A 19,518-nucleotide genomic window follows, 5' to 3' on the forward strand; every position below is an offset into this window, starting at 1 on the left:
GCATTGGCTAAAATGATCGCCACCGATTTCCAGCAATTTTCGATCGTGGAGGACAGAGGTTTTAGAAATTATAGCAATAGTCTAAATCCAATGTACACAATTCCAAGCAGGAAAACCCTTTCAAATTCACTTATTCCACAACTGTACGAGAGCACACAGGCTTCAGTGTGGGAGAGAGTCCAAAAAGCTACTGCAGTCTGACTTACCACTGACTGCTGGACATCAAGGGTAACCACTTCTTACATGTCGGTTACATGTCACTTCATACATTTTTTTCCGATGTCTAGCTGTCTTCTGGACTGCTTGGAGTTCAGCGACAGACACACCTCAGATAACTTGGCAGAGGAACTGTTGAGTGGCCAGAGAATGGCAAGTAGATGGAAAGTGGTATGTTGTGTTAGTGACAATGCAGCTAACATAACCAAAGCCATGGACATTTTAAAATGGACCCATCATCCATGTCTTGCCGACACAATCAACCTGATTGTAAGAGATGCTCTGAAGGTGATGAAGCCCACTGTGGACAAAGTGAAAGCAGCTGTGGAATACTTCCACAGGAACACAGTAGGTGCTGAAAAACTAAAGTCTACACAATGCCAGATGGGGATGCCTGAGCAGAGGCCTAAACAAGACTGCACTACAAAGTGGAATTCAACATTTTATACATTGAAGTGATTTCTTGAGTCAAAGGATGCCATCATCTCTACCCTGGCCATTGTCAATGCACCTGTTGATGCTCTGACCCAAGAGGAATGGGAGGTGGTGGAGGTGTGCAGAGTCCTGGAACACTTTGAGCAGGTCACTGTGGAGATCAGTGGAGAGAGGTACAGTAAGCAGTTATTACTACATCATTATTTAATCCAGTATTATATATGTATATGAGCAGAAGATGAGAATGTTGAGAATGTAATATCAGTAGACAAAACATGAACCTGAGTTACTGTACTGTTCTGTCTTTTCAGCTATGTGACAGCCTCAAAAATGATACTCCTGTGTCAGGGTCTGCAGCGAATCACAGCCAACCGCCAGAGAGAAGCAAATGTAACCACATGACATGTGACAGAGTTGATGGACACCCTATGTTCATCAATAGACAGAAAGTTCCATTTTGGGATGCTGCAGTTTTGCACATTGTTATTTATTTTTCTTTGATGTGGTGCAATATTCTATTATTATGTTGTTCAGATTGTTTTCATTTTGAATTGTTACATTTATATGCACTTTGTTTATATTCATTAAAAAAGTTATACTTTAAATGCACATGTTTAATAGCATCCTTCTTTTTTACATTTATCTCAATTTGTGGGATGCTGCAGTTTTGCAAATTGTTATTTATTTTTCTTTGATGTGGTGCAATATTCTATTATGTTGTTCAGATTGTATTCATTTTGAATGGTTAGATTTATATGCACTTTGTTTATATACATTAAAAAGTTATACTTTAAATGCAAATGTTTAATAGCATTTTTTTCTTCATAACAAACCAATGCATTTTTAAATACATTGTGGTTAAGGTAGAGTATGATTTTATTTAATCATTTAATAAGAATCGTTTTAACACCAATCATAGTCAAACTATGGCAAACTGTTTGACTTGAAAAAATACAAAACATATTTTTTTTAAAGATCCTTTTGGGAGTCAAAAGAGCCGGCTCTTTTTGGTGAGCTGAGCCGAACGAGCCGGCTCACTGAAAAGAGCCGGAATGCCCATCACTACCGGCTGTAGGGGGAGGTCCGTGGGTCTTGTAGGAGGCGATCACCGGAGGTGGGAGCGCAACTAAACCTTCGGTGGTCCTCAAGGATTATTAGAAGCTGGCTCAACAACGAAAGTCACAGAACGAGCAGAATATACGGGAAAGAAATAAACCCTTGCAGTTAACTGGAAAGTCAACATTACTATCAGAAAAACCCGCACATCTCATTTGAATTTATCAGCACAATATATGGAAAACTATTCAAAATCCTCTCTCAGCTGATGGTAACTCAATAACTGACTAGGAGAAGTTAACGGGACTGGAGGCTGCAACTTTGCCACGCTTTCTTTAATTTGGAAAACCATTCAAGGGGCCTATAAATGCAACGCTGTTTAATTTATGAGAAGACAATGGCACCAGAGACAAGGAATGGAGGAAGCTCTTCCCGGAATAACAACAACTGTAAAGACAACAGCAGGAGAAAGTTGCTGGTCGGTATGGATCTCGTCTGCTTGTTTTTAGGTGAGATTTTCTGCCTTTCATTTCTATAGATGTTTAATGATTTTCGGATGTGAAATGAGTAAACATGTTTTTTATTTGCATAAAATATGGTTATGCGAATTAGCACATGTTGTATTGTTTTTATTAATTATGTTAATAGCAGGATAATGTTCTGGGACAATGTTAGTTTGTCATCATAGTCGAGCTAGAGTGTTAATCCCAAAGTTATGTCAAATCCAGAAACTGGCAGTCTTAATAATAATAATTAATCCAAGCAATCTCTGAGCAATGTCATTCTTTATCCAAGATACATATATATATATATTTTATATAAAACAGCAAAAATAGTTTAAACGTTTTCCCCCCCTTAGAAAGACAATGATTTCTCATGACAATATTTGTCCAGAGTTATTTGAATGCCATTGCCCACAATGCAAATGGGAAAGGGTAATTGATAAATTGCAACAAGTATTTTTACTTGTTGCACTCATTTGGCCTGTTTTAATATTTTACAGAATGCCTCACATGCCACAAGCCAGGAATTCTATTGAAGTGACATCTGGTGTGTGTGTGTGTGTGATTAAAGGAAAGTGGTGACAAGGTCAGCCATGTGTTCAGCTAATGTTCTGGGTGCCATATATTTCCCTCACTCTCTCTTTCTGAGCTAGGAGTGAATGATTCCTTACCAGGCTCAAAAACACTAAGGTGGGGAAGTTCCAAACAGCTCAAAGGTGAATGAATCAGTAATTCCAAGAAAGACCCTAATAAGTCTTCTGATCCAAGGCCTAGTAGTCTTTGATCTGCTGGTGACTTGACACAACGCCTACAGTACAAGGTGTTATGATATGCATTTCAGAGACCAGTCATTTTTACCCCTTGACAGTTTGAAAGTATTATTCCTTTGATGGGTTGAAATGTATAATACATGGAGGTTGAATTTATTACTCTGTGGTGAAGACGTAGTATTCAACTTCTACAGGGTTACTGACTGAGTTGACTGTGTCCCATGAGACATCTATGGCCACTTCTTACACCACAACTGTTTAGTAGAAATAGTCTCTGATAAGGTTATCTCAGGTCAGTAGAGGTTCTTCTGTCAACAAACTTCTCTGTCTCTCTATTGCCCTGCAAATTCAGAAATACAGTGCCTTGTTACGTTACAGCCTTATTCTAAATTGGATTAAATTAAATTAAATCCTTAGCAATCTACACACAATACCCCATAATGACAATGTGAAAACAGGTTTTTAGAAATGTTTGCAAAAACAAAAATAGAGTCCACCTGTGGTAAATTCAATTAATTGGACATGATTAGACATGATTTAAGTTCCCACCGTTGACAGTGCATGTCAGAGCAAAAATCAAGCCATGAAGTCAAAGGAATTGTTCATACAGGGCCGAGACAGGATTGTGTCGAGGCACAGATCTGGGTAAGGGTACCAAAAAATGTCTGCACCATTGAAGGTCCCCAAGAACACAGTGGCCTCCATCATTCTTAAATGGAAGATGTTTGGAACCACCAAGACTCTTCTTTGAGCTAGCCGCCCGGCCGAACTAAGCAATCGAGGGAGAAGGGACTTGGTCAGGGAGGTGACCAAGAACCCGATGGTCACTGACAGAGCTCTAGAGTTCCTCTGTGGATATGGGAGAACCTTCCAGAAGGACAACCATCTCTGCAGCACTCCACCAATCAGGCCTTTACGGTAGAGTGGAAGGATGGAAGCCACTCCTCAGTATAAGGCACAAGACAGCCCGCTTGGAGTTTGCCAAAAGGCACCTAAAGACTCTCAGACCATGAGAAACAAGATTATCTGGTCTGATGAAACCAAGATTGAACTCTTTGGCCTAAACGCCAAGCGTCACGTTTTGAGAAAACTTGGCACCATCCCTACGGTGAAGCATGGTGGTGGAAGCACCATGCTGTGCGGATGTTTTTCAGTGGCAGGGACTGGGAGACGTCAGGATCGAGGCAAAGATGAACGGAGCAAAGTACAGAGAGATCCTTGATGAAAACCTGCTCCAGAGCGCTCAGGACCTCAGACTGGGGTGAAGGTTCACTTTCCAACAGAACAACGACCCTAAGCACACAGCCAAGACCAACGCAGGAGTGACTTCGGGACAAGTCTCAATGTCCTTCAGTGGCCCAGCCAGGGTCCGGACTCAAACCCGATCTAACATCTCTGGAGAGACCTGAAAATAGCTGTGCAGCAATGCTCCCCATCCAACATGACAAAGCTTGAGTAGATCTGCAGAGAAGAATGGGAGAAACTCTCCAATTACAGGTGTGCCAAGCTTGTAGCTTGGCACACCTGATTATAACCCAAGAAGACTCATGGTTATAATCACTGCCAAAGGTGCTTTAACAAAGTACTGAGTAAAGGGTCTGAAATACTTTTGTATATGTCATATTTTATACATTTGCAATCATTTCTAAAAACCTGTTTTTACTTTGTCATTATGGGATATTGTGTGTAGATTGATGAGGGGAAAAAACTATTTAATCCATTTTAGAATAAGGCTGTAACGTAACAAAATGTGGAAAAAGTCAAGTGGTCTGAACACTTACCGAATGCACTGAATGTGTTTTTATTTTTGAAGAATATAACTTGTAAATGCTTCATTAGCTTAGTTCAACTGTCACACTCCATGAGCACCCAAAATATACAAATGTTTTTCTCCAATGTTTGTAAACAAAGTAGATGTAAATAAACACTGTATAGTCTCAAAACATGGTTAAAACTATCATTTTGAAATCATGGATAGTCAGTCCTTGCATCAATAGCACTGGCTATGAATTTGAGAGTGGTTACATTTCTCCAGCCCCATCCCCCAGCTTTTTACCAAAACAGTGGCTGGGAGGAACTTTGTTATTGTTTCAGCTGCTGATTGCCACATTAAGCATTCATCACAAATATTTTTGGCAACCACAATTCAACACAAATGTGATCTTTTCCCCTCCGTTCCTCTCTCCCAGCAGTCTGTGGAATTATGAGAGTATAGGAACAGGGTTTGCCCGCCGCACCACGACCAGACAGACAGGGAGTAGTTTCTGTGGGGGTACTGCCTGCCATGCACACAAGCGTACAAGTAAAAACAAGGGCATCTGTATATACTCTATCATACATGTAGTATACACTAAGTATGTCAGTGGGCGAGCATTGGCAGCAAGTGGAAAATGTGTCTGTTTATTTTAGCTTCAGCAACTGGTGTTACGGTAAATGCCCCCAAAATATGGTGGAATTTAATTCATTCAATGCAAGCCTCTATTTGCCTGTTCCAAACATTGATTGTAGTTTCCATAGTGGAATTGACTCCACAAACTGTAATTCTAAAAAGTCCTATGGGCGTGCTTAAGAATTCTTATAACCCAATAAGCTCAAGGTAAATGTTTCTCGCTTCCAATTTTCCATGAGAGAAAACAAAGCAATCAGTTGTTTGAGTACTAACTCATCACTTCGAGGAAGTTGTTTGGTTATACCTTACTGGGGCTTTAAAGTAATCCGCTACGATGATAGAAAAGCCAAATAATAAATAGACCACCATTTTGATTTTGGTAAAAGAAAATCCGACCTGCTCACTCATGCCCTTTTTAATTAGGGAGTGTTTACTGCTTTCTGTTTTTTGGGGGTTCAGTGTAGCTAATGCATTAGACATGCGCCACTCGGCTGGTGTTGTTCTTGGCAACCAGCGGGGCACTAGTTTTCCCTCGCTTGTGTGAAGCGAGTAAAACGGGAAATCCCAAGATGTCTTGCAGAATGCTGATGCTGCACTGTCTGGTGGCATGGGATGTCAGGTTTGGGGGCCTCGGGGTAAGACAACACAGCTGAATCATGGGAAAAACAGTCTTTGTAACATCTCAATTTCCTTTTATTTAACTTGCTCTCATTTTTACTCGCCAGCCTACTCTGTGAGTCTTGGATCTGATCATGTGTTTAAAGGTGGTCAGTGAGATCAAGACACCACGATTAACGCCTTGCACATTCATAGCTGTGCTGAGACTAGGGCCCTCTTTTTTTCTTTCCACTGCCCTACATCCAGTGGCGTAAAGTACTTAAGTAGTACTTTAAAGTATTTTTACTTAAGTGTTTTTTGGGGGGGTACTCATACTTTACTATTTATTTTTTGACAACTATTACATTTACTTCACAACATTCCTAAAGAAAATAATTTACTTTTAGTCCATACATTTTCCTTGACACCCAAAAGTAGTCCTTAGCAGGACAGAAGATTGTCCAATTCACACACTTATCAAGAGAACAACCCTGGTCATCCCTGCCGCTTCTGATCTGGCGGACTCACTAAGTACAAATGCTTTATTTGTAAATGATGTCTCAGTGTTGGAGTGTGTCCCTGGCAATATGTAAAAAATTTAAAATAAGAAAATTGTGCTGTCTGTCTGGTTTGCTTAATATAATTTTTTTGTAAATTATTCATACATTTACTTTTGATACTTAAGTATATTTTAGCAATTACATTTACTTTGATACTTAAGTATATTTAAAACCAAATACTTTTAGACTTTTACCCAAGTAGTATTTGACTGGGTGACTTTCACTTTTACTTGAGTCATTTCCTATTATGGAATCTTAACTTTGACTCAAGTATGACAGTTGGGTACTTTCTCCACCACTGCCTACATCATCAGCAAGCAGCGGTCCCAAGCTGCCAAGCCAAGCACTGTGCTGTGAGAGGAATGCCTGCTGATTCCCTCCCATCACAAGGGCCATGAAAAAGGCCCAACGGATTAGACAGTCAAGATCGGATGGTACTTAAAGTAGGTTTTCTCTCTGCTACAGCTCTAACATCACTGAAAACACTACTGTAGCTTCAAATGGTCTTCTGGTTTATTGTTGCTCCTGTCAGGGTATTTGTTTGAATAGTAATAGTAAAAACAGTAACAGTAATAATGTGAATCATGTTGAATCTTGGATGTGAGGGAGGGAGGCCAGTGGAGGAGTGGTTAGGGTCTGGTCTGGGGTTCCCATCAGGCAGAGAGACTGGCCTGTAACATGAGCTGTTTCCAGCTGGGCCTTCAAAGCTCAGGCAGCTTGGAGCAGGGCAAGGGGAGCCAAGCATACTGAGGTGTGTGTTGACATTTGGGTTTGAAGACATCAAGCCCCCTGCCTCAGCTCTGCAGCACCCAGGCCAGCACCCCCAGTTTGATCTTCCCTCCCACCCCGGCCTCCGCCTATACCTAGAGAGAAGGGGTATAGGCTGGATGTTTGTTTTTCTTTGTATTCATACATTTAAGAATTATTCAAGAGGTTCACTTCAAAGCGTCAAACATCAGTAAAGGTCCACTTTGATGTGATCGAGCGAGAGAGTATGTTTTCTGTCAGGGGGTTGGACAGTCCTCTCCTGGGTACCACTTTTCCCCTTTAGTCCTCTTGGCCTACATTTTATTTTCTCATCCAATATGTTTGTTATCTGTTTGTTGTAAAAAAATGTATAAGCTCTTTTACCTCTAAAAGTGGCCAAAGACACAAATTAGATTTGACAAAAACACCCTTCAAGTCTCATCCTTGAAGGCTGATAGCGCCGCCATGTTTTTTCCACTTTAGTTATCTGTGATGGATACCATCCAACCCTTTTAGTAGTAGCTGCCTCTGTTTGATGTTGGTTATTCATGGTATGAAGGGTGCTACAGATTCTAACAATGACAGATCTTTCCCTTTCTTGGCTGCCATGTCAGTAAATTTAATTTAGTTTATTACATTTTTCAGGAGTTGCTGTTATTAAGTTAATATTGTCAATGGCCGGGTCATTTCAGTACACAGAGATAGGATAACAACAGCAGGATGTTCATGTGTTATCTGGTGGTAGAACGAGAGGCTCTATCACTTAAACGGATATTTGGTAGATTGCTGTATCCTACATGTCCCCTTGATATTTTCCTCAAATTGAACATGGTACAGGTCCAATTCTGATCACCGTATCATTTTATATTACACAAATGTACAACGTTATCAGCTGAGGTTTGTGTGAAGAAAATGTTGATCAATGTTATGATGACAACTGCATAACAACAGTTCCCTTCCAGAGCCCATGCAAGTGTATTTGTCTGCCCCTGGTAAGTGTGTGGGTGTGTCTTTCTGTGTTTGCTTGGTGAGTGTTGTGGGTTAACTGCAGAAATACAGGTTGTGTGTGTGGTGTGTGTTTGTATGCCAGTTAGAATACATGGGCTGACCCCAGCTCTCGTGTGTCTGTCTGTGTGCAGTGATACTCTTTGCTGCCTTTCTGCACAAGTTTCCCATCGTGCCCCACCGGAGGGGCTTGTTCTGCAATGCCAGCAGCATCAGTCTGTCCTATAAGAGCAGCACGGTGCCCACCACTGCCCTGGTAGCTGTCGGCTTCACTGTGCCCGTCACCTCCGTAAGTCTTTAGCATGGCGCAGCAGCAGGAGGGACAGGGAACACATACAGGGGACTCACTCCAACTTCACCCAGGCACTAACTGGCTATCTAAACGTGTCCGCACACACTTATAGCTTCCTAACATTTACTAGTTGGGGATCACCTTTCTAGTCATGCCAGTTGGCTATAGCAGAAACAGACCAAGGTCAGTAGGGGATTCCATTGGGCCAAAATACATTTAGAGTGAGAAGTGAGACCCCCATATTCCCTGTCTGTCCATCGCTGTGCCATCTACCCGTGGACCCTCCTCTAGGAGCCCCTTATTGACCCTCTCGTTCTTTGTCTCCATCTCTCTCTCTGCCTCACCGCTGCTGTGTGTCCATAGCCGGCCTGCCTTTCCTGATCATAGAGACTAGTGCTGTACAGCCCTACCGCCGAGGCTTTTACTGCAACGATGAGTCCATCAAGTACATGGCCAAACACGGAGACACCATAAGCGACGCTGTGCTTTCTGCTGCTGGCATTCTTATCACCATCCTTTCTGTAAGTCACTATAACTCGCTAATTAGCCTCAGTCCCAGTTCAGTTTGTTCTGTGTTGGCCAACTCTTATGTATAAGAGTATGCATTGGAGTTGTCAAGACAGCACAAACAGATCTGGGATTCAGGCTACTCACTAATGTATGTTCACCCGACTTTTCACCTCATCGTCTCAGCAGTATACACCATCACCTACTCACTGTACTGTGTGTCTACCGGGCCACCCACTGTGTGTCCCAGTCACTGTACTGTGTGTCTACCGGGCCACCCACTGTGTGTCCCAGTCACTGTACTGTGTGTCTACCGGGCCACCCACTGTGTGTCCCAGTCACTGTACTGTGTGTCTACCGGGCCACCCACTGTGTGTCCCAGTCACTGTACTGTGTGTCTACCGGGCCACCCACTGTGTGTCCCAGTCACTGTACTGTGTGTCTACCGGGCCACCCACTGTGTGTCCCAGTCACTGTACTATGTGTCTACCGGGCCACCCACTGTGTGTCCCAGTCACTGTACTATGTGTCTACTAAATGTTACCACAGATCGAGTCACCTTTGAACTATCATGTCTAGTGGATGTTATCCAGGATCAAGTTTGTTCGTTTTTTGACCACCATGCCAATACACATCATTCAAAGTTGAACTTTCTCTGAGTGCCTACATGCTCACTGACAGATTGTGCAATTAGTATCTTATGGTGCATTTCCATACAGGATTTACCTCAGCGTTTTACCCAAAAGGCTCAGACTTTTCTGTTTCCATCCTACGTGGGCCGGCGCCCGTTTCTAAATGGGCCACTGGTACTTTCAAGCTTTCATTTACATAACAATGGCGAACTGTGAACTTTAACATCTTCTCACAAAGCAACAGTTTTGATTATGCACATGTTGTTGATTCTGCCCTTCACTGCCAGACCTAGCTATAGAAACAATTTCCCTAGTATAACATAAGGGTGTATACACTAGTGTAACACTCGTGTTACAGTCGAAAAACAGTATTATTGACTATGATTTTCCAGACCTGTCAGGCCTTTTAGTGTTCTGAGTAGCACTAGATAAGAGCAAATCAGAATCGACATTCGCCAGTTGGTTTTGCTGTTAGTGTTATCTTGATTGGTGTGATTAAGATGGTTCCAGTGTTGAAGGTGTTATAAAAGAGTTTAGAGGGTTGAAATGTTAAATGGATCAGGCTGTTGCTGTTTACTATAAGATGACTGAAGACCTGCTGGTGTAGGGCTCCATCTCACTGAAGAGAAGTCTAACCTCAGGGTTGCATTCTTTGGAGTGCAACGTTCAAGAACTTTCAGATAGTAATAGATTATCTAGAACAGACATGCTTCTCTGTCCTATAGAATAGGGTCAGATGATCATGCTAGCTGCTCTATTCAAGACATTTCTATCCTCAACCTTCTGTAAGGTTGCATTCCACTGAACAGACCCAGTCAGGGGTTGAGGCAATTGGATTGGTTTGCATGGTGAGAAGGATCTCCCTTGGCCTGTGTAATTATGGTTGACGCAATGGTTGTTCGGTCAAACGCTGTAATTCACGGGCCTGGAAATGTGGTGGATGGCACAGGAGAAGAGCTGTAGGCTCATTTTCTTCTTCTGAACGTGACGTTAAATTCCATGTTCCCCAGAGGCCCAGAGCCTTTTGGCTGGCCTTAGACTTTCTTGAACTCTTGGAAAACTCTTAGCATTAGGTCATTTAATGCTTCGTTGCCCCTTGGATAAAGCGGAGAGAGAAGCTGCCTGTCTTAAATTAAAGGCATAGATGCTGTGTCCCTTGAAATTGGCACTGCGTAAAAAACATCTCTGGAAAGAAAAACAACTCTGGGAGTGTACGAGTTTACTTTTTATCATTTGTGAGACGACTAGACATTTATGAGACAAGCCACGAGACAACCTCTTCCCCCCTTTGAATATCTCTGAGGTTACAACTGTAACAGTTACATAAAGTTACTACAAAGCCGTTTCATTCACATAGTTGATCTTCTCTCAGTTGTCACACAATGAGAACCAGATGTATTCTTTTCTCTCCCATGAAGCAGCTGGGTTGGATCAGCCAGGCTCTAAAGGGCTCCAAGGTGGAGAGAAAGAAAGAAAAAAGAAAAACATACATGTTATCAGCTTGTAAAATCTCCCTATAGGACTTTCCCCCCAAGGAATGTGTTTTTAAAAAAAGAGACGTTTTTTCGACCAGACAAGAATTTTGCGATGAAACCGAGATACTAACAAGAAAACACCCAGACATCCACTAGTGAAATCAGAGCTCTGCGAAAACAAGTCAGCTGGTGAGGTGGAAAACTAACTAGCCCCTGATGTGAGTCTGCTCTGGCCGAATCTGGACACCATGTCGCCTAGCTCAGCGTTTCTCCTGATTAAAACCAGAAGTGCTGCCCCCGCCCTCCCTCTCTCAATTCCTCTCCCTTTTCCCTACTTTTCTCCCTCCCTCTCTCCCCCTCTTTTCTTCTCTCCCCACTCACTCCTTCTCGCCTCCTCCCTCTTTATCTCCCTCGCTCTCTCCCTATCTCTCCCCGGCTCTTCTTCCATCACTGTTCTCTCCCTCTCTCCCTTCCTCTCTCTCTTCTTCTCTCCCCCTCTGTCCGTCACTCCTGTCTCACTCTCTTTCTCCCTCCCTCTCTTCCCTCTCCCTCACGCCTCTCCTCACTCCCTCCCTCTCTAATTCTCCATCTACCTCCTTCTATCCCCACTCACTCTCTCTCTCCCATTTGTCAGTGGCCAGGAGGTGGATTAGAGTGGTGTGGGGAAGGGAAAGGCACTTGAACTTGAACAGTAGTGAATTATTGGAGTCCAGTCCACGTCCCCTAGTCCAGTCCACGTCCCCCAGTCCAGTCCACGTCCCCTAGTCCAGTCCACGTCCCCTAGTCCAGTCTACGTCCCCTAGTCCAGTCTACGTCCCCTAGTCCAGTCCACGTCCCCTAGTCCAGTCTACGTCCCCTAGTCCAGTCCACGTCCCCTAGTCCAGTCCACGTCCCCTAGTCCAGTCTACGTCCCCTAGTCCAGTCCACGTCCCCTAGTCCAGTCCACGTCCCCTAGTCCAGTCCACGTCCCCTAGTCCAGTCCACGTCCCCGAGTCCAGTCTACGTTTGTTTATTTACCCACTGAAAACCTCTGCATGTGCTGTCCACAACTCACATACTCACTCACCCTCACATACTGTAGCTATACTGAAAGTTATGCATTTCGTTTTTGATGTTAATGGTACAGACCAAGGGTTTGATCTGTAGTGTTTTTATGGACGTTTTCCTCAAGAACAAACAGAAACATTTGCATGTCTTAGATGTAAGACTTTTTGTCCTCACACAAGGCAAGTTCACAGTATTGATGTCACTGTTCATATCACATTCTGATTACTCCTAATATTGTCCCTCTCTACTCTCTGATCTGTCTCACCTGTTTTACTTCTGTGATTTACTGAATTCCAAGTGTGTATTGGATGTCTGATACTCTATCATATGGTATATTTAGGAAATGAATACGCGGTTCAGTTTTGTTGACATAGGAAAAGTGTCTTCATAACTACTATGGAACAGAGAACATACAGTAACTGTATGCTATACTAGCAGTCATTTGACTGCCCCAGGTCTACAGCAGCCATCTTTGTAGATGACCTGACTGATGAGCCATATATACAGGCAGAGTTTCTGTATCCTCTCCTTGATCCCTCCTGTCAGATCATCATTGGTGAGAGATAAAGTTATGTAATCTACAAAGATGGCCGCCGTAGACTCCGGGTCCATTAATTACCATTTCACTGCCACAGCGGCCATCTTATACTGTCGATTACATGACCATATCCTCTCCTTGTTCCATCCCCATCAGATCGTCATTGGGGAGAGCTATAGGATTCACTACCTGAACGAGGGCTCCAAGTCCTTCGTAGGGAACCCCTACATCTCCGCCCTCTACAAGCAGGTGGGCGTGTTCATCTTTGGCTGCGCAGTCAGCCAATCGTTCACGGACATCGCCAAGGTATCGGTGGGCCGCATGCGACCCCACTTCCTGGACGTGTGCAAGCCCGATTGGTCCACCATTAACTGTTCCCTGGGCTACATCACAGACTACCAGTGTCATGGGCCCGAGAGCAAAGTCCAGGAGGCCAGGTACATTACTCTGACATGACTCCATTGTGATTGTGAAACATCTATGTAGTGCTTATGAAGACTTTATGAATGCTCTATAAAAAAACGTAGAAGTTATGCTTAGTTTAAAGTGATACTGGTTAAATTTCATGCAAAGTGAATGCTTAGTTCAATACATTTTTTTACATTTTAGTCATTTAGCAGACGCTCTTATCCAGAGCGACTTACAGTAGAGTGCATACATTTTATTACATTTTTTACATACTGAGACAAGTATATCCCTACCGGCCAAGAGCAGACGCTCTTATCCAGAGCGACTTACAGTAGAGTGCATACATTTTATTACATTTTTACATACTGAGACAAGGATATCCCTACCGGCCAAACCCTCCCTACCGGCCAAACCCTCCCTAACCCGGACGACGCTATGCCAATTGTGCGTCGCCCCACGGATCTCCCGGTTGCGGCCGGCTGCGACAGAGCCTGGGCGCGAACCCAGCCCAGCCTGGGCGCGAACCCAGAGACTCTGGTGGCGCAGCTAGCACTGCGATGCAGTGCCCTAGACCACTGCGCCACCCGGGAGACAAATGATACCCAGGAGAAAGGCATACCTGGATAGCAACAACAACACTGTGTTAACATGTTTATTCTCTCCTTTTCAGGAAGTCGTTCTTCTCTGGCCATGCATCCTTTTCCATGTACACCATGCTGTATCTGGTGGTGAGTTACTGTTATGTGTCTTAGCCAAATGCACACACACACACACACACACACCTCTACTTGTCACCCTGTGTTGATTAATTAATTTCCCCTCTGTCCGGTCCTCCCAGTTCTACCTGCAGTCCAGGTTCACCTGGCGTGGAGCCCGTCTCCTGCGCCCCCTGACCCAGTTCACCCTCATCATGATGTCTTTCTACACCGGCCTGTCCCGCGTCTCCGACCACAAGCACCACCCCACAGACGTCCTGGCTGGCTTCGGACAGGGAGCCTTGGTGTCCTACTGCATAGTAAGTACTATAACTATGACTTACTACATAGGATGATATGGTACTGCATATACAAATTGCTATATACATAATACAGTTATGCAGTCTGTATCAATAACATGTCTGACCTGTTTTTACTATATCATTTATTATTGACAATATTCCAAAACAAATCTTGTTTTTTCCTATCCCCCAGGTGTTTTTCGTATCTGACCTGTTCAAGCCCAGAGGCAGGAGTTCAGCTCTACCAGTGACGCCAGTAAAGAACCCCACCAACCCAATGACAGACATCAGAGAGAGGAGCAACCACCTCACCATGGCATAGTACAGACCACTAGAGTACAGCTACCTACCGCTGTAGGTTTTAAAGATCACTTACATCATCTACTGGTCTGGATACATTCAACCACCAGCCAAAGCAACAAGACTGAAAACTGACATGTCTGTAAGGCACAGAGAAATAATAAACTGGAAAACATTTGAAAACAGAGGAGAGTTGTACACACACACACACACACACACACACACACACACACACACACACACACACACACACACACACACACACACACACACACACACACACACACACACACACACACACACACACACACACACACACACACACACACACACACACACACACACACACACACACACACACACACACACACACACACACACACACACTCACACTCACGTTGTGCCTTCTGAACAGCCAGCAACGCCCATGTTGCTCACCATCTCATCTGACATGTGAATGTGGAAGAACGTGGGGAGCACGGCTCTCAATTCTTATCCGGAGAACTCTGTTTCTCATTCGTGCTTTCATTAGTGAAGGTCTCCATGGAACCTGCTGCTCTACAGATTGACTTGGTCTGGTAACTTCAGGCAACATGGATTCAGGCTCATAATTCTGCCAATGACAGAAACACATGAACAGAAACAAATTCCTTGATTACAGGAAGGATGTTTATTTTATGAATAATCTTTGTTATATAGTCGAGCTATAGCACTATATCCAAACTCGATATTTGATTTGATTGTCACCACTTGAATGAACTGAAGTGAAGCTTTTTTGTAAAGCTTTGTATTAAAATTTAAAATCAGCTTTTAGGTCTCCTGAAATGTAGTTTGTATAGAAGTGTAGTTATAGGTGATGGAGGTGTAGTGGTGTATACAGTAGATAGACAGGTGGGTTTCTTTCTGCTGGTTGGGACGAGCCTCCACTGAGCCCTGTAATGAAATAACTGTGTGTGTGCCAGATGGCTACTCACAAGTGTTAGGACAGAGTGACTGTGAGTGTGTGTGCGTGTGCACTGCCATGAGTGTGTGTGTATGTGCGTGTCTGTCATGTGCCAGTATCTGAATGTCATGTATATATTTGAGTGAGTTGGTGTGTCTTGTCATACATGCTTCAGGTTGAAGATCGGGAGCATGAGGCTGCTTCAACAGACGTTTATATTAAAAACAGGAAAACTGTGGAATTATACTTTCTTATAGCTTTGTGATACATTTTGTAATGACTCACATATACTGTGCCAACTGCACCAACAACAAAAAGAAGCCCATCTCTGTGACAACGTAGTATATCCTGTCCTTTCATGTCATTTCAACCACACAGCAATATCTGTTTTATTTTTTTAGATAATTTATGTATCAGAGAATTATGTACAATATCATTTATCTACCTTTTCATGAAATATCCACTATGAATTTTGACGTGTCGATGCCTGTGTAATTGTGCTGTATTAACAAGCAATGATTGCCAGAAGTAATTTAGTGAAATTACAACTTTTGTGAGTATTCAAACTTTGTAAAATAGTTTTTTTTAAAGAAAGCTTCAATACATGTATATTAAAATAACCTTTTAATATTTTTGTATTGTCCTTTTTGTATTTTCTTCAATAAAAATACAAGCCAAATGTGTGTATCAAATATGTGCAGTGTAATAAAAAAAAACATTATGTTAAGAGTTTTTGTGCTATTTTTTCATGTCTTTCTTCACTTTGACAAAGGCATAAAAAACTTACAGGAGTTGATAGTGAAGCGGAGCAGCTCTCTCCAACTGTGCGCGAGGGTGAGTTCTGGGCGTAGGTTCCAGTCTATGATAGAGTTCCGTTCTGTGCTTCACTTCCTGAAGGGGAAATAGTGTGCATTCCAGCTTTTAACCCATGCCCCCAGTGATACACTGTAATAATACAGACCATGCAGATGAGTATGCCACAGTGGTAAACTATAATAATATAGACCATGATAGTGAGTATGCCACAGTGGTACACTATAATAATATAGACCATGATAGTGAGTATGCCACAGTGGTACACTATAATAATATAGACCATGATAGTGAGTATGCCACAGTGGTAAACTATTATAATATAGACCATGATAGTGAGTATGCCACAGTGGTAAACTATAATAATATAGACCATGATAGTGAGTATGCCACAATGATACACTATAATAATATAGACCATGATTGTGAGTATGCCACAATGATACACTGTAATAATATAGACCATGATGGTGAGTATGCCACAATGATACACTATAATAATATAGACCATGATTGTGAGTATGCCACAATGATACACTATAATAATATAGACCATGCAGATGAGTATGCCACAGTGGTACACTATAATAATATAGACCATGCAGATGAGTATGCCACAGTGGTACACTATAATAATATAGACCATGCAGATGAGTATGCCACAGTGGTACACTATAATAATATAGACCATGATAGTGAGTATGCCACAGTGATACACTGTAATAATATAGACCATGATAGTGAGTATGCCACAATGATACACTATAATAATATAGACCATGATGGTGAGTATGCCACAGTGGTACACTGTAATAATATAGACCATGATAGTGAGTATGTCACAGTGAAACACTGTAATAATATAGATCATGATGGTGAGTATGTCACAGTGATACACTGTAATAATATAGACCATGATTGTGAGTATGCCATAGTGATACACTGTAATAATATAGACCATGATGGTGAGTATGCCACAGTTTCACACTGTAATAATATAGACCATGATGGTGAGTATGTCACAGTGATACACTGTAATAATATAGACCATGATTGTGAGTATGCCACAGTGGTACACTGTAATAATATAGACCATGATAGTGAGTATGTCACAGTGAAACACTGTAATAATATAGACCATGTGGATGAGTATGTCACAGTGATACACTGTAATAATATAGACCATGATGTGAGTATGCCACAGTGGTACATGGCAATAATATAGACCATGATGGTAAGTATGCCACAGTGTCACGCTCGTTTTAATAGTGAGACCAAGGCGCAGCGTGGTATGCGTACATTCTCCTTTAACCTCTTGACGCTAGGGGTCATATTTTTTTATATTTTTTTAAAATAACGTTCCCAAGGTAAACGGACTATTTCTCAGGTCCAGATCGTAGAATATGCATATAATTTACAGATTGGGATAGAAAACACTCCAAAGTTTCCAAAACTGTCAAAATATTGTCTGTGAGTATAACAAAACTAATTCTGCAGGCGAAAACCTGAGAAAATCTAACCCGGACGTGATTTTTTTTTTTTATCTGTGTTTCCTGGCCCGTCTTTCTTCCATTTAAAGGGGTATCAACCAAATTCCTTTTCCAATGGCTTCCTCAGGCTGTGACCAGGCTTTAGACATAGTTTCAGGCTTTTATTTTGAAAAATTTGCGAGATTTTTCAAAACTAGTCAGGTGTCTTCTGATTAGTTCCTGCGCGCGAGAGGGTAGCTCTCCATTTTCTTTTTCTCTCGTATTGAATAGGTTACGGTCCGGTTGAAATATTATCGATTATGTTTGTTAAAAACAACCTGAGGATTGATTATAAAAAACATTTGATATGTTTCTACGACCATTACGGATACTTTTTGGAATTTTCGTCGAACGGAACGAGGCTGTAGTTTTCTGAACATAACGCGCAACCCAAATGGCGTTTTTTTGTTATAAAAGTAATATTTATCGAACAAAAATAACATTTATTGTGTAACTGGGAGTCTCGTGAGTGCAAACATCCGAAGATTATCAAAGGTAAGCGATTAATTTTATTGCTTTTCTGACTTTCGTGACCATGCTAATTTGGGGCTAGCTGTTCTAGCATTGATTGATACACTCACAAAAGCTTGGATTTCTTTCTCTGTAAAGCATATTTTCAAAATCTGACACGATAGGTGGATTAACAACAGGCTAAACTGTGTTTTGGTATATTTCACTTGTGATTGCATGATTATAAATATTTTTTGTAATATTTTGCGCCCTGCAATTCAGCGGTTGTTTAGGAAAATGATCCCGTAAAAGGGATCCGTAGCGCAGAGAAGTTAATGAATGAAACAATTAACAAAAACAACAAAATCAACGAACAACACGTGAAGCTATACAAAATAGTGCAGACAGCCAACTAAACATAGTCAAGATCCCACAAACACAAAAGGGAAATGGCTGCCTAAATATGATCCCCAATCAGAAACAACGATAAACAGCTGCCTCTGATTGGGAACCATATCAGGCCACCATAGACATACAAATACACCTAGATAACCCACCCAAGTCACCATCACGCCCCAACCAACACAGAGAAAAAACAGCTTACCAGGCTGATGACACACACCTCAGGGCGAGTGCGGGGAAGAGGCACAGAACGTACTGGACTGTGGATGCGCACTGGAGACCTGATGCGTGGGACCGGTACAGGTGGCACCGGGCTGATGACACGCACCTCAGGGCTAGTGCGGAGATGAGGCACAGGACGTACTGGACTGTGGAGGCGCACTGGAGACCTGATGCGTGGGACCGGTACAGGTGGCACCGGGCTGATGACACGCACCTCAGGGCGAGTGCGGAGAGGAGACACAGGACGTACCGGAAACTCCGGATCATGGGTCGTCGCTGGAGGCACCGGACCGTGGATCGTCGCCGGAGGCTCCGGACCATGGATCGTCGCCGGAGGAACCGGACCGTAGATCGTCGTTGGAGGCTCTGGACTGAGAACCCCTGCTGAAGGCTCCGGACCGCCGACCGTCGCTGGAGGCTCCGGACCGCCGACCGTAGCTGGAGGAACCGAACCGCCGACCGTCGCTGGGACCGTCTCAGAAGGTTCCGGACTGTAGACCGTCTCAGGAGGTTCCGGACTGTAGACCGTCCAATAAAATGCAAATTAATTACTTAAAAATCATACAATGTGATTTTCTGGATTTTTGTTTTTAGATTCCGTCTCTCACAGTTGAAGTGTACCTATGATAAAAATTACAGACCTCTACATGCTTTGTAAGTAGGAAAACCTGCAAAATCGGCAGTG

At 42.7% G+C, this 19,518-nt stretch overlaps 1 protein-coding gene across 2 annotated transcripts; it reads left to right on the forward strand.

The window, feature by feature from the left end:
* The first annotated feature begins 1,773 nt into the window (after positions 1-1,773).
* Positions 1,774-16,144, forward strand: LOC139550526 (phospholipid phosphatase 3-like). 2 transcript variants are annotated; one of them, XM_071361467.1, is made up of 6 exons: positions 1,774-2,216; positions 8,413-8,567; positions 12,926-13,206; positions 13,848-13,905; positions 14,016-14,192; positions 14,368-16,144. In XM_071361467.1, the coding sequence occupies exons 1-6, from the start codon at positions 2,075-2,077 to the stop codon at positions 14,494-14,496; spliced, it is 942 nt and encodes a 313-aa protein (XP_071217568.1). In that variant the 5' UTR covers positions 1,774-2,074; the 3' UTR covers positions 14,497-16,144. The 2 variants fall into 2 exon arrangements, with proteins under 2 accessions (XP_071217568.1, XP_071217567.1); XM_071361466.1 differs by lacking the exon at positions 8,413-8,567 and adding an exon at positions 8,934-9,091 and having other exon boundaries at positions 1,926-2,216.
* The last annotated feature ends 3,374 nt before the right edge of the window (positions 16,145-19,518 follow it).

This window comes from Salvelinus alpinus, chromosome 23, assembly GCF_045679555.1.
Source record: "Salvelinus alpinus chromosome 23, SLU_Salpinus.1, whole genome shotgun sequence".
Lineage (NCBI taxonomy): Eukaryota > Metazoa > Chordata > Actinopteri > Salmoniformes > Salmonidae > Salvelinus > Salvelinus alpinus.

Bases quoted from the DNA above. Each gene is read 5' to 3' on its own strand.
- LOC139550526 (XM_071361466.1), top strand. From the start codon at position 2,075: ATGCAACGCTGTTTAATTTATGAGAAGACAATGGCACCAGAGACAAGG. The intron at 13,207-13,847 runs GTACATTACTCT...TCTCCTTTTCAG, and splicing joins AGCAAAGTCCAGGAGGCCAG to GAAGTCGTTCTTCTCTGGCC. The intron at 13,906-14,015 runs GTGAGTTACTGT...CGGTCCTCCCAG, and splicing joins ACACCATGCTGTATCTGGTG to TTCTACCTGCAGTCCAGGTT.